Source organism: Anas platyrhynchos, chromosome 5, assembly GCF_047663525.1.
Source record: "Anas platyrhynchos isolate ZD024472 breed Pekin duck chromosome 5, IASCAAS_PekinDuck_T2T, whole genome shotgun sequence".
Lineage (NCBI taxonomy): Eukaryota > Metazoa > Chordata > Aves > Anseriformes > Anatidae > Anas > Anas platyrhynchos.
Window position 1 is genome coordinate 7,312,764 of NC_092591.1, and position 15,493 is coordinate 7,328,256.

The 15,493-nt window shown below is 44.6% G+C and overlaps 1 protein-coding gene across 1 annotated transcript in view; it reads left to right on the plus strand.

Moving 5' to 3' along the window:
- RHOJ (ras homolog family member J) overlaps positions 1-13,402 on the plus strand; it is a 54,894-nt gene extending 41,492 nt beyond the window's left edge. The window contains exons 3-5 of the mRNA XM_005029320.6: positions 3,778-3,942; positions 5,180-5,275; positions 5,847-13,402. Of these exons, the coding sequence (XP_005029377.1) occupies positions 3,778-3,942; positions 5,180-5,275; positions 5,847-5,993 (408 nt within the window). The 3' untranslated portion in view covers positions 5,994-13,402. The remainder of the gene's footprint in view (positions 1-3,777; positions 3,943-5,179; positions 5,276-5,846) is intronic.
- Positions 13,403-15,493: the final 2,091 nt, after the last annotated feature.

Sequence of the window (15,493 nt, forward strand, 5' to 3'; positions counted from 1 at the left end):
CATATTGGGTTTTGCTGCTTGTGCTGTTGTGCTTTTGTGTTTTTTGTTTGTTTGTTTAACAAATATTTGTCTGCTTAACAAATATGAATAATTTAAATTTGTTAAAATTTATTTCAACATTAACAATATATATTAAAAATGTAAAGCTGTAATGGTTGAACTGCTGACCTACTTTTTGTTATTTTACACATAGGTTTCGTTCTGGTTCAGCAGTAAAACATACACACATCCCCAAGATGGAATTTTGTCTAGGCCAAAAACAAAGCCTGATGAGGCTGTTCAGCCTCCCATATACCTATCCCCTACAGCAGGTACAGCGCTTTGCAAAAGTCAGTATTTTCTTCCACTTACCACATGGTGGCATTGGAGATACAGGGAAGAATTACAGTTTCCAACACCAGAAAACTAAGGTAACATAGCACCAGGCTATTGGTCACCAGCTATCAACTTTTTAAATGTTAACCCAGGCAGCTTGGCACCCATCCCAGCATCCCAACACCCAGGCCAAGGATGTCCATTACAGGAGAGCCTGTACCCCGTGCTAACTTGCAGATGTGATGTTTTTACTGCTTCCACTGCCTGTGCTGTGGTGCAGTGTGGGTGCACTGTGAGGCTGCAGAAAAGCCCTGGTCTGGGGGCTGCGTGCACCCCTTGGATATATGGGGGCAGAATTTCTCACTGCCTTGCTCTGCCAGGAGAAGGGCAAGGGAAGGTACCAGGAGCAGCACATGTTCACAATGAAATTTTCCTCTCCTACCTCCAAAATGCCAGCAAGGGAGAGAGGGAGGGGGTCACGGGTCCTTCCCAGACAGGGAATGTCCACCAACTCCTCCTGTCAGAGCTGTCACTGGAGGCAGCAGGAGAGGAAAGCAGATATGGGAGGTTACAATTGGGACAGAGCAGCTCAGGGTGCTGGGCTTTGCATTCAGGAGCACTCCTTATCTGCATGTTTTTGTCCATGACTGCTATGAAATTCATAAACCATGCAGGAGGAGACTCTCCTGTCAGCCAAAGGCCACTCGTTACAGGCTGTACTTCACAGCAGTATGTAGAGAGGTCAAAAACTGCATCACAACAGACTATCACTTCCAGAAAAAGCTGTACTCAGCAGAGCTCAGGACTTTATGCTCTGCGTTTCGCATTGTTTTATTCCTATCATGTGTCTGTAGGCAGCAGAGGTCACTTCATGGCTAGCTCCATGCTAGTTACAGTCCACTCACCCCTTCTGTCTTCAAGGTGCAAACAGACAATCCAAAAGCCAGACCCAAAATAAGAACCAAGTCCTTGTCCTGCATCAGAAATTTGAGAAGTGCTTGTGCAACTTTCTTTTCTGCACTCACAAATGTGGAGCTCTGAGAGTGTCTGTCATGATCTGGCAGCTCTGCAAGCCCCTGCAAATGAGACTGAAGTTATATTCAGATCTCAGTCAGATTTTACCCAGTGCCTTAATATTTCTGTGTGTTTTGAAGGGCTGACACTTCCACCTGCCACCCATTTCCTCAGCAACACATCCTCTTATTTGTCCTTCTGAGCCAAAAAAAACCATAAATCCGTTTGGCTGACAAACCTCACCCCTCCCTCCGTCCCTCCACAGTCATCTTGCCATCTCCTGCTTCAAACTAGCCAGAGCACCACCTGCCTCCAGGCGACATTTCCAGCTCCTCGGGATCGTTTCCATCTCAGACTTGGGTCCAGCAGACGTGGCCATCTAGTCAAAACTTGGAGTGTGAATCACTTCTCGATGACTAGATTGTATCTGCGTGGAGGCTGGAGGGATGATGCTTCCCACATGCTCAAGCTATAACGACAGATCATCTGGGTTGTTTCCTCCCTCTTTCTCCTTGTGCTGTGTGGCTTTCCAAAGGCATTGGTGTGAAGTCATAGCCAAAAATAGCACTTGCCGTTACAATGCTATAAAACACATGCTAATGAAATAACAATTGGAGAATGTACTCCTGCAGCAGGACCCTCCGTCAGCCTGGAGGGAGAGCTGGCAGGGACCCCAGATCTGGGGTATCTGGTTTTCTGCTTCCCTGGCACAAAAGTCCTAGGAAGAAAAAATAAAAAAAATGTACTTTTCTATTTCTTTTTTTTTTCTACAAGCTGGACTCAGGTGTGGAGTGCTTTAATGACAGTAAGTGTATGCAGAGGGATCAAATAAACAAACAAAAACAACAGCAATGTAAAAAAAAAAAAAAAAAAAAAAAAAAACAGTGGGAAAAAAAAAAAGTAAAAAATAAATAAATAAAATACAAGTTTTGCTGAACTTTCTCGGGCACAGCAAGCCACAGGAACCTAAGAGCAAGGCCAGGCCTGGCGCTGGCCTTTCCATGCCAAACCAGTAGCCAGGCAGTGTGGCTGGAAGCCCTGCATTCTCCAAACAACAGCCAGAAAAACGCAAGCATGAGCCAGTGAAACAAATTAATAATCAGCTACAGCCCACGTGCATGAAGACTCACATCCCTTCCCAAACATCACTATCGCTAGCTGCAACACCTCCAGATATGCCCCGAACCCAGGCAAACATCCAGTGCCTTTTTTACACTATTTAATTGGTTGACTTCAACAACTGTCTCTGAATGACAAATGGTCCTGATGTGCTGTATTTCATAAAGGTCTTTTGCAAGGTTTTGCAGCCTTCCCCTGTAGCAGAGTGAGCAGGAACAGAGACAGGGTCCTCACCTGATGTGCTCTGGAGGCTTCTGCAGCTTACAGACAGGGATGCATGGGGTCAACTCATACTCATGACATCTGTGCTTGTGCATTAGCACATCCATAAGAGCTCTGGTGTGCCCTGACCTCCGCTATGTGACAGGTGGCTGTCCCTCCTTATGGCTTATACAGGGCTCTGTGCTGCTAGCACAAATCAGGAAGGTTTATCAGGAATAAGGAATATCCTTTCCTCCTGAAAAAAAAATATTTGGGGGGCTCTGGAGGAACAAGCAAACTCCAGTTAAATGCACACTTCTGTAGCTGGCACCGCTAGGCAGAGCACTCGTGGCTTTTAGTTCGTAATTTTAATGGTACAGTAAGTCCCGGCCCCTCTAATTAGACACATCTGGAATATGGAAACCGCTTACCTTTAGCCAATTTCTTTCCAAAAAAAAAAATCTTGAATCAAGATTCCTCGAGGGCTTGCTGCCACCACGTGGCTATTTCAGGAGGCTGATTTGCAGTGATTAAACTGAAAGCACACAGGAAAGGACTTTGCCAGGCACTGAGCATCAGCCCACACTGACCTAACAAACTTCATATCTTCAATGGTCCCACCAGTGTCTCTGATTTTCCTTTCCTGCCATTCCCTGTACATTGGTACCTAGCCTGTCTTGGCTGATACATCCAAACACCTCCTCTTACCATGTAAATCCTTCAAACCAAGCCTTTCTGTGACACTGGTGAGACAGGTCATTCAACAAACACTCTGGCTTGAAGAAAGCAGCAGGTTATCTCCATCACCTGACTTCCCCAGTGCACCAAGGGAGCATCCTCACTGAAGGACAGAGGTCTCAGATGAAGTATTCCGATTTCAAACAGCTCCAGAAAAAACAAAACAAAACAAAACAAAACAAAACAAAAAAAAAAAAAAAAAAAAAAGACTCTTTCCCCTTGGTTGGGTCAAAGGGAGGATGACTTTTAACTAAATCCAGTCAGAAACGTGCTGTCCCTTGAAGTGTGCAGAGCACAGCAGGGAATTTGCAGCCAGGGCTGTAAACCAGGGCTGCCCCAACCCACAGTTATCCCCCATCCCATAACACACTTCCCATTCTCCCCTGGCAGGAGGACTACAACCAGCTGAGGCCCCTGTCCTACCCCAACACGGACGTGTTCTTGATCTGCTTCTCAGTGGTGAACCCTGCCTCGTACCACAACGTCCAGGAGGAGTGGGTCCCCGAACTGAAAGTCTGCATGCCCAATGTGCCTTACGTCCTCATAGGAACACAGGTAATGCTTCTTTGGGGCACTGCCGGCTGTCACAGGGGTCCTCACAACCTCTGAGCCAGGGGGTGGAGGCTGAGCTCTCTGGAAAGGCTTCCTATTTAACTTCTTCTGTGAAAGTCAGGCAGCCTTCAGCATTGGAAGAAAACTCAGGGACTGAGAACGGAATCCAAAATGCAGATGTCCTTTTGTGCTAGTCACAACTGGCAAAACTCATCCTATCTCTTTATTCACATCTATGTTAATGTGGTCTCAATGTATAAATACCTATAGGGAGACAAGATTTCTGGCAGGGGAAAAAAAAACACAACACACACACATCAAAATCTATAGTTGGAAGCAGAAGCTAAACTTTAAACTAAATTTAAAGAAAGGGAATAATTAACCAAACAACTTACTTGGAGACAAGGGACGGAAACAGCCTCCCTCATGCTTTACATCAACACCATAATTACTGACTCATCGTCCCTCTTGTGCTTTAGTGGTTGTTAGACTGAATTATCAGAACACTCCATTTCAGCCTTAAAACCTGTGAATCCATCAGTCAAATGAAAATGCCTTAAACATGGGTTTGGAGCAGGTATACTACAGCCTGGAAAATGTCCAAACATCAGAGAGTAACCTAAGCCAAATCAGAGAAAGAGATCAAACTCTGGGCAAAACCAAAATCTTCATGCCATAGCAAAGTCCAGTTATTCAAACACTGGCTTAGTTTTCAAACTGTTTCAAACACTGGACTAATCTAAAACACCAATTTTAAAATATTAGTATTATTCTTTGGAACACATGCGCTAGCAATGGATGGGTCTGAAATGCCAGAACATTTCACTTTGATATTTTCCATGGAAATAAAGGATTTTGTTTCAATTCAGCCAGCTAGAGCTGTGTGTGTCTGGTCTGTCATGGCGTTTTACAGGTGATGCAGTGCAGGATCACAGCAGCCTCCCTTTCCAATGTGGCTCAGGCTTCTACCACCCTTTCCAAGACACATAGTGAAAGCCACTGAGAAATGCATCTTTCCTGCACTGCACCTGAGCTGTGCCCTGATAAATGGCCAATGAGAACTAGTTCATGTTAAACAGAAAATTTAAAGAGAAAAATAAAAGGAAAAAAATATATAATTCATTTTTTTAATTATCATGTGAGGCTGAGAAGACATAATGGGTTTGTAAATCTATAGATATCTCTTTCAAGAATTACAGCAAGGTGCTACAGAGCATGGGGTTTGTGTATTTTCTGCTAGATTGATCTTCGAGATGATCCCAAAACTTTGGCTCGGCTGCTTTACATGAAGGAGAAACCACTCACCTACGAGCACGGAGTGAAGCTGGCTAAGGAGGTAACACATTTTTCTGGGGTCCCAGGAAATTGATCGATCACAGCTTTCCACTGGGTATCTTTCATTCAAGGCAAGCTCCCCTGAGTTTGTTGGTTCGTCCCAGCCAGAGATCCAGCGCTCTGGAACTTGCATTTCCCCATGCTTGGTAGCAACAACACAAGGACAGAGCAGGTCTTTTTCACACTGATAAATTAGACTACGCTTGGTAGATGCTATTAAGACAGCACCTCCTCAAGACCCCCTGCTGCACAGTTGGGAAGCCAAGCTGCTGGTCCAGAAGTTCAGCAGGAGGACACAGGTGCAGCCCCCCTCCATCTCTGGAGGGCCCTGCAGGGCATTTCCATGCTCCTTTAACCCGCTGTGAGATACAGGTGTTCCTAATCATCCCTGCTCTTGCTCAGGATGACCACTGAGTTTGTCCTTCAATCCCATAGGCAGCCAGATATAAACCTAGCAAGAATCTCACCTCCCTTTCTGATGGTTAGGACACGTGCACATACAAAGATGCTGGAATGGGGTCGCTCTGCCTCTGCCAACAGCAGGTGCTCACTTCTTCTCTCTCCTCTTTCAGATCGGAGCACAATGCTACCTGGAGTGCTCAGCGCTCACACAGAAAGGCCTTAAAACTGTCTTCGATGAAGCAATCCTGACCATTTTCCATCCCAAGAAGAAGAAGAAGCGTTGTGCAAAGTGCCACCGCTGCTGCACCATTTTGTGAAGCCACTTGGAAAGACAAGTGAGATGAGTTCAGTGAAACCAAGCAGGTTAGAAAGGCAATGAAAGTCACATGCAACTGAAATGGGGAACATGACCAGAAAAGGGTCCTTTTTACCAAAAGAGGAGCCCTCCATTCTGTGAAACCTCCAAGCTGTATCACGCTAGGCCATCTCATGTCTATGTGCTTTCCTAAACCTCCAGAGCCATACGCAGCCTGTTCCCGCTGCTGCGGACTGCGCTGAGCCAACAGAAACCAGGATGCCTGCTCCTGCTCGACTCTTCTTCACCTTAGGGATAAGGGGAAGGTGTTTGGAAAACAAGCAAACAAACAAACAAGGAATTAAAGGTGGTAAAAGAAACGGGAGAAATTCCGTTTGTGGCCTTAAGCAAGTATTGATCAAAATTAGGAATTTACAGTACATAGGAATTGAATCTGAACTGACTGAAAGCACATGGAGATCTGTAGAAATCTAATATGTAAGATGTACACTATAGGTAGGAAGTACTTTTAAATTACTTTATCTTTTTTAAAGCTCGCTAGGTCAGGATATACTTCAGTTTGTTCAAACTACATGGAAGCAAAGGTGGAGTGATTCAGTTTATTTTCACTTAATGGTGAAAGTTCACAGCGTCCGTATGTTGCTGCACCCAAGCTATCAAAATGGATCAACATTTACCTCCAGACTTAAGGAATGTTCTTACAACTTAAAAATGCAAGTAACTGTATTTTTACAGGGGAATGTTCAGGCTGAGCCACGTTTCCATAAGCTGGGAAAGGAAGAACAGAGTTGTAGCATTTACGTACTGAAACAAAGACGTTCTGCCACCAAAGAGTATTGCCCTAGACATGAAATCCCAGCATGCGACAATCGCCTCTCCAAAGTGAGAACATGAAAGAGACACGTTGCCATGGCAACTGAAAAATTACCTTATAGATCAGCTGGATTTCCGCATCTCACACAGCAGATGAAAATAGCAAAAACCAAAAAGCCAAAGGTCATGCTGATCTCAAGTGCTTTAAGGTGATCCAAGTGCCTTAAGATTTTTTTAGAGTATCTCATGTAAAAAAAACTTACCAAAGCGGAGTTATAAACACAGTGATTTACTGTAGTTCCCCCTCCTCTCACTCATTACTTCTTTCCTTGCTCCCACTTTCCGTTCTCCTTATGGTAAGTGCTGGTCAAGTCGCAGTCCTCAGGAGCAGACTCTCTGGCAGGCTGCGGATGGTGGGCTGCAGCCCACAGCACAGAGGTGGGAAGTGCAGACCTGGAGGGAGCACAAGCTGCCTGTAAGCTCCCTGTGCTGTTGAAAAAAAAGTGTGCTTTACTCTAAAGCCTCTCCAGGGAGCCTGTACGTTTGCACTTCACAGCAACATAGATGCTCAGAGGCAAACTCGAAGGGGATCTGCCTTCAGGTACCCTGGCAGTAACATGAGACTGTTTTGTTGTGGATTTCATTTGCCAAGCAGAAAATCACAGTGCCAGCAAATGCAGATTTTGAGACCTCAAATGTAACTCCTTGCAAAAGCAGCACCTGCAGTTAGTGATCCCAGAAGTGCTCAGAGTAAGCAGCTAACAGAAGAGTGCCCCCCGGCGTGTACTTGGCCCCCTTGCCCCACTCCTCTCCAGAAGCACTGTGATGTGGCTGAGTGCACACAGGCAACCAGAAAACCCTTGTCATCAGTGCTGAATTATAGACCCAGTGTTAATCTGAGGAATCAATTACTTCAGCAGGATCATAGAAACTTCACCATTGGTGCAGAGAAGGGAATGAGCATGCTGCAGTGCCCAGTCCTGCACCCATTGAAGATTATGGATCCAAGCTCCTGCTTTCACTCTAGCATGAATTTTATTTGACATGGACACCGACAGAAACCAGATCAGACACCTCAAAACATTTCTAAGTGGAGATCAATGTTTTTCAGTGAAAAGAGCAATCAAATCTGGGCTAAGTGCCTTGCTGCTCTCACCCAGCTGGCTTTTACTCACCACCTCTTCCTTGCTGCACACAAGTGTGGATGAAAACAAAGTTGCACTAATTCAAAGCTATACAAAAAAAAAAAAAAAAAAAAAAAAAAATTCCTTACCGCTGGCCTTAACCCTACATACATTACATTTGATTCTATTATGTCCCAGACATTTGCTTCCAATGGACTGCCTGATACAACACAGCTCAGAGCGAGGACAGAGCTGAAGCCTGGTGAAGGAGCTCATGTCGTGCCGCAGAGGCTGTGCTGCTGTCCCAACACGTGTAGCAGTGAGCAATCACACAGCTGGGACACCAGCAGTCAGCTCTACTATAAGGTGTAAAAAGGTATTGGAAGACTATTAGGGAAACTAGGAGTGACTAAAAGTCCACTGGGGAAGAAAAAAAAAAAAAAAAAAAAAGGTTTCAACAGATATCAGAGAAAACAATTAGAGCTTCCAGTGTGCTGCTCTTTGCTTCAGTGGAAATTAAATAGGTGATGATTTTGTTACAGCTGATGTAGGCTGCTGTAGAGCACTAGCCTGTACACAAGTCTCGGGTTGAAGTAAGTGAAGTCTGCTGTAGCTGAAGTGCAATGCAAACACTCAGGTTGGAGCTGCCAGATATTCTTAGAGCTTCACAAAATACAGAGGAAACAAAAATCCAGACTGACAGCTGAGCTTATCGCAAAATAATGAGCACACTGGCAAAGTGCAATATAGCATTCCCGGCATGCATCAGAGAAAGCCACAATACTGAAATGATATTTCTGTGTGCCACCTAGTATCAGGGCTGCCTATTAAGGGATGGCATAGGATAGCCACATAAAATCAAAAATCAAATAGGAAGTTGTCGCGCCAATGTAACTACAGTGGTTTGAGGAAAATTAACTAAAAAATCATATGGTGATATAGAAGCTAAAATGCTCCTATCCTAATGTATTAAACTGTAGCCACCTGCACAAATCATCACATAACTGTGAAAGCAGATACATGTAAAAATATTAAGACTAACCAGGGTTTTATTCATATTTACAAAATGAAGTGCATAAGTTTGTGAAGCAGTACAGTTATAAGTTTTTCAAGCTGATTGTAACCAAAATTTGACATTTGGGAGCTGGAAATGAGGGAGGGTGGTCACAATCCACTAAGAAATCGCCTCTGTACTCCTTTTATTTTTAATTTCACTTCCAACAAAAATAATTGTTTTTTTAAAATAGACACGGCTAACGCAGGTCCCATAAATATTTGACCTGTGTTATGTACACACATTTATCCATGCAAATGTGACATTTTTTCAAGGATCTGCCCTGATATCCTTCTGTTTTGGAGAGGATGGAATAACACAGGGCAACAGGCTTCAGAAAGGCATTGTAGACAGATGCCAGGAGACTCATTGACTATCTGGCAAGTCATACCTAATACCTTTCCTAAAAGCCAACAGATGGTGTGTGAACAGGCAGCAAAGCCTATTTTCAGAAATATCAAAACACCAGGCACAGTGCAAGCACAGGCATAAGGCAGCAGATATAAACTTCAAGTTATTTTCAAGCACCATTAGTAACAAGAAAAGAAAATCAATAAATGATTGCCAGCTGAAAGGAGATAGGTTTTCTCATTGTAAGACAAGCTGGAAATCAGACCCTGACTTCACCTTCAAAGGAGCAGAAGCAGGGCAGTATAAAGGCTATAAACCATCCCAGGAACCTATTTGACAGTGTCCTTTTAATGCAAACGATGTCAAAGCCTTTCCTGACGGAGCTGCCCCTGCTAATAGTCTGCTGCCATTCCTAATGCACTCACAACTTAAAAGAAGTCTGCTAGATCCTAGAAAACCCATCTCCTTTGGCCTCTTCTGAAACCTTGATGTTCTATCGGGAGTTGTTAACCTGAATTTCTCTGACAGAGAACGATGTGGAAACAAAGCTCCAACACTACACAGTGCAATACAAGAGCATTTGTTCAGCCAGATGTAAGCCCCGTGTGCTTATATCCTCCAGGAATTTAAGGGAGCAGTTCCCAAGCTGAGCTCCCCCTGACTGTCCTGCGTGCCAAACACTCCCAGACCGTCCCTCCCTGCCCTGCGAACACCTCCTGTCACAGCAGTGTGTAGCTCACAAAGAACAATCAATTGCATCAGACTGAGAAACAAAAAGATGTTGTCTCATGCTGCCTCGAATTAGGCTTAATTAGTGCCAAAGGCACAATGTGGGCCTTTCCCTTGACTTCGACACCTGCTGGACCTGCCACTAATCTTCTCCACCATCAATACACCGGGAGAGTGCCTGACACAAAGGGTTGGTGTAGGCAAGAAAGGAAGCCTCTTGTGCTAAGTGGGAGCTGCAGAATTCACACAGAGTCCAGCAGGACCACTGAAACAATCATTTCAGCAGCTGTCACTGATACTTCTCACCCTTCTTCTCTTTTAAAGCACTGCTTCAGTTCAAAACAAACACAGCTGTCGAGATCTCATCCAAGATACTGTCCCAAGACTCTGGAGACCCAAAGTGAGAGCCCTTTACAGGAGCTTGGAAAACGTTGTAGAAATTCTTGCAAACAATTTCTACCACTGCCTCCCTTCATCACACCCAGTGTTGTACACAGCAAGGGATACATTGGCCAATTACACCAAGAGTATGTGTCTAGCAGATGTATTTTCACCCCGGGAGCTGGCACTTCCTTACAAAAACATCCCTCTAATTCAGATATGAAAGCTTACTTGCAGTCCATGACCTTTTCTTCAGCTTTTTTTTTTTTTCCCCAGCAGCACAGCAAATACCTCCTGATTCACAGCACTGAAACCTCCTCCAGATTAAAAATAAATTGCAATGGCATCAGTCTCAAGGCAGGTTGGTCTGAAACACAAACACAAATGGAGAAGGCAAATGTGCCTTCTCCGCTGCAGCAATACAACATATGTTCATTTAAGCCCAGGAACCATTTGTTTAATGAACAGGTTGAATGCAGGGATCTGGCGGCATATGCATTGCTCCTGTATTTGCCTTTTTCCTAAAGACTATGTGTGATTTGTTTCATCCTGCCTCCGTATTTATCTGGAAAATATAGAATATTTTCTTGGTTCACATCTCTACAGGACTAGAGGAGTTTTCAGTGTGCCAGGAGGTGAGCACGGAGCAACCTATGTCAGATAATTTCCGGACACAGTTGTGCTCTGTGTAAAAATGAAAACAAGTCTCTAGTATAAATGCCTATTTTCCTCTTAGTGAATAAAGACCCTCTGAGGGCAGGAAAAAGCCTCCCACTGACTTCAATAGTGCCTTGTGATCTCAGCTCTCCTCACCTATCAAAACAAAACACGAATAGCTGCAAAATCAGGGTCCAGAGTAACTGTCAGCTTGATCCTGAAATGTAAATTTCATTTTAAGGTATTAAGGGGGTGCCCATAACAAGGATGATCTTTTTTTCATTCTACTTTCTTTGTTTCAGTTAAAGCTTTCAGAAACTTGTGAACAAGAATTTATTTTTTCCCAGGTAGTTACAGGAGCCCCAACAGAACAACAAAGAGAGTCAGAACCTCACTACAAGAGCAAAATGAGCTCACAAACCCACATAACGCAGAGGGACAAGCTCATATGAACTGCTATCAATGGTGAAAGGTCTCTTTGACTTTGAAAACATGTGCTAATAAAAATAATTTTGAGCATGAACCCCCCTCCGCTCCTTCCAGAACATTCAAACCATAGTGGTTGGCTGACTCTCTTAACTATAATTTCAGGTTGGGATTTTCAAAGGTGCTGTGTTTCAGCTTCACTTCTCATGAAGACAATGGAAAATTTCAGTGGGGTCCATACATGACTAACATGGAAAGCATTTGAGCATCTTCTTGATTCCTTTTTGTCTGCCCTATTACTGTGGCTGCCCAAGCTTTGAGCACACAGATACACTGAGCCGGGTCCAAGAATCTGCTATACTGTTTGGCTGCTGGTTGTTGACTCCCTAAAGAAGTTAGGCATCTGGAGACTTTGATCTGATCTGATCTTAAGCTCAAGCTCTGGAGACTGGATTTGTAACTCCTGCTTTCAACCATTACTGCAGCCAAAGATGAAAATGATTACATTAGCAGTGTAATATCAAGACAAATAGGTATCTTTGCTGAGTTTGACACTGCACTCATTGCTGTCATTAAATTTCATCTCATCCCAGTGGAGTGGTAGCATTCAGCACGCCAGATTGAATTTTGCATTTGGTTGTGCCAAAGATCACTTTGAGCTCTCGCTGATAGCAGCTCTGGCAAATTCTGACTTTGATCAGAGGCTAATGAATTCACAGCAAACAGTTGTCGCCAGTCTACAGTTTCCAGATCGTCCAGCACAACAGTTATTTGTACTGATAGTGTGTAGAAATTTTTGTCTGATGTCTGTCAGAGTAGTTTGGATGTAAGCCATGTCCACAGTGTGACTGTCATACCGTCTCTCCCAGCACACTTCCCCAAAACAGGCAGCTGCTCTAACAACGTTACTGAACCGGCAGGCACCGAACCACCCTGTCGATATGGAGTAAACGAGCCCAAACTTTCCCCAAACCTGTAAATATTAACCCTTTAACAAGCATTAACGTAAAGCTTTGTGAGAGAGGAAAGACACTGCCGCAGTCATCTCCACTCCTCAGCAGCAGTGACCTGAGGTGGCGAGCCCAGGCTGCCGGGTGGGATGTGCCACAGAGCAGGGCACAGCACAGCAGCTGTGCCCCAGCCCCAAGCCTCCCCCTTGTGAAAAGGAGGGCTTCAAAGAGGAAGGCTGCAGAGAGGAAGAGCAGGGAGACAGACCTGGACTGTCCTCGAGTGCAAGGATAACTGAATCCAGTCGAACCTGTCATGATGTTGACGCACTTGTTACGTACAGGCATTTCGCTGCAAAGAGATTCTCTGCTTCCCTGAGAACACAAAGACAAGAACATTTTCTTTCCTTTCTTTTAGCATAGTACTTCAGCAATACTTACAGATACAGTGCAACAAGTTATTCTCATTGATTTTTTTCATGAAGCAAATGCAATGACCTCAGCCCAAATCAGAGCCTAACACATCATCCATCAGCTCTTAGCCAGTTAAGAAAGAGCATCATTTACTTGATGTGAGCAACTGAAGTTTCCTCTCTTACAAGTTGCTGCGTGCAATATCTCTGGAGTATGGGTCTGGTAAAACCAAAGGATGAGTACTAAAAAGTTATGTCTGACTTCTGAGTGCCTATCTCTTTCTAATGATGAACCAAGTCTTCAAAATTCAAGTCAAAGCAATACAGTTTTCCAGCAATTGTTTTGCATATTTTAAAAATCATGTAAACAGTATTAGTTTCCTATTTACTGCACATGATTCTGTACTCTTTTGCTTATCCTCTTTTAAACATGTAATTATTGTATATTGTAACTGCATATTAATAGCCTCTATTGTACATAGTTTATTTTAACAAAATAAATGTATTACTAAGTATTTTGACAGCATCATTCGAAGAAGGTAGTGTCGCACTGCATATTTTCCCAAATGCTAATCACTTACATTCAGCATGACATTTTAGGCAGGAAAAATATGCACTGATATATAGGATTGATTGCTTTTGGGTGGTCCAAGAACCACCTGCACCTTCCAGTGACCCCTCCAGCAACACAAAAAGTGAAACAGGAGGTGATAGTAGGCTTGCTAGGTCTCAAGTATGTCCCTTTGGGCAAACTGCTGCCAAGCCAACCCCCCTGCAGCCTGGACGCAAGGGACAGTGGAGATGTGGGACCTGCAGGTCTAGCTTCCTGCTGGCCCCCAGCCTTCAGCTTACTCCAGTCCCTGCATATCCCACAGGGACTGGCCTGGAAATATTTATTCTCCCATCCTCAAACAATACTGAGGTGCTTGGTTTGTTGATTGTTTAGGTATTACTTCTCCCCTGGCCTGTAGATAAGGGGTTCTTGCTATTACTGTCTGCGGTCTCCACTGAGATATCATGGCACCATAAAAGGATTATTTTCTCCCCTGAGTGAATATTTATAGTGTTTTGGAGAGAAGCCAGCATGCAGCAGCCTTGTAAACATAGAAGCTCTCTCGATAAAACAGCTAGGGAAAGCATTAGTCCAAGAGTTTTGAGGGGAGTTTGTTACCCCTTAGCAAACCTAACACGAGGATAACAAAACCCTCCAACAAACCCTTAGCGGGGGTAAGGAAGATGATGAGCTGTGTAACATTTGGCCCAACAGACAGGACAGGGAGAGGAAAGAAGGAAAGTGAAACGGTTAAAGGGCTGAAGAAATTAGATGAGGAAAGACAGCCCTTAAATGCTGGGCTAAAATCAAGAACATGACTGCCTGCCACTGGAGGAAGCTGCCATTAGTCACCAGTCCTGCAGTGGCCAGGCCATACCCAGGAAGAAGCAGCATGGAGGACGTGTACTGCCTTTAACACCAAGGTGCTGAACGCATCCTCCAGTGCAGAAACTTCCCAAACTGCTGCCTGGATGTACCCAGGGAAGGATACTGCTATACAGCCCAATGCTTATACCGAGCATCCGCTCCTGGCTAGGGTCAGAGGCAGGATATCGGGTGAGACAGCCCTTAGCTCGGGCGCAGGGCAGTGGTTCCTGTTTTCCTGTGAGCACAATGAGAGCAGGAGGGAGCTGCCTATCCCATCCTACAAAGAGAAAGCCAGTCAGTGCAGGAAACACGCACCCAAGGTCGCATCCTGCCCTTCCTCTCGCTGTAACTCAGGTTTGAAGATGGGGTAAAATATGTTCCCGACTGATTTCTGACGGGGTCGGTCCTGATGGACATGCCAACTGCTGCATGCAAATGAGGGGAGCTGAGCCTCAAGACAGTGGTTGTCTTGACAATACTCTGAAAGTATTGTCAAAAATGAAAGCACGGCGTGACTGTGACTATTGCTGTTCACATCAGAAGAGTGACAACAAATCCAAGAAACAGAGAGCTGTGCAGGATGCAGACATGAGTCACCAGAGACCTACAGCCTGCTCCAAAATGCACTAGGGAGAAAAAACTGGCTGTATTGTCACTCCCAGTGCCCAGGAGGGAAACCGAGGCAGAAAGAAATCCACTGTTTTGCCCAAGATCACCTGGCATGCTTATGGCAGAGCCAAGTCCAGACTCAGAGCTATACAGTTATGCCTTCTCCATACCTGCACCTTCTCCTTTCTGAGCAGGTAGATGCAACCACCTCCCTTCCTTCAGAAAATCACTGCAGCAGGCATTTTGAGGAATTTTGCCTGGTGCTGGTGCTCAGTGTCCCGGTGAAAGTGACAACAAATGTGCTGGTTGTGCTCCACTGCTGAGCAAAGATGTGGGATGTGTTGGCCTCTGTGACAAACTCTCCTTTGCAGACTTGCACAGCAAAGACAGAAGGGCTGTTTAACTGCTTTGGACAGGTGGGAAGGTGCGATACAAATTTATGGCTTTAAGGAGCATTAAAAAGCCCCCAAGGAAAAGGCAGCAGCCTGGGAAGAGGATCCTCATATTCTGAACTGCGTGGGCTATTTTGACTGCCTGCAGATTCTGAGCAGGACATAAACTCCCAGCTGCAGAATAA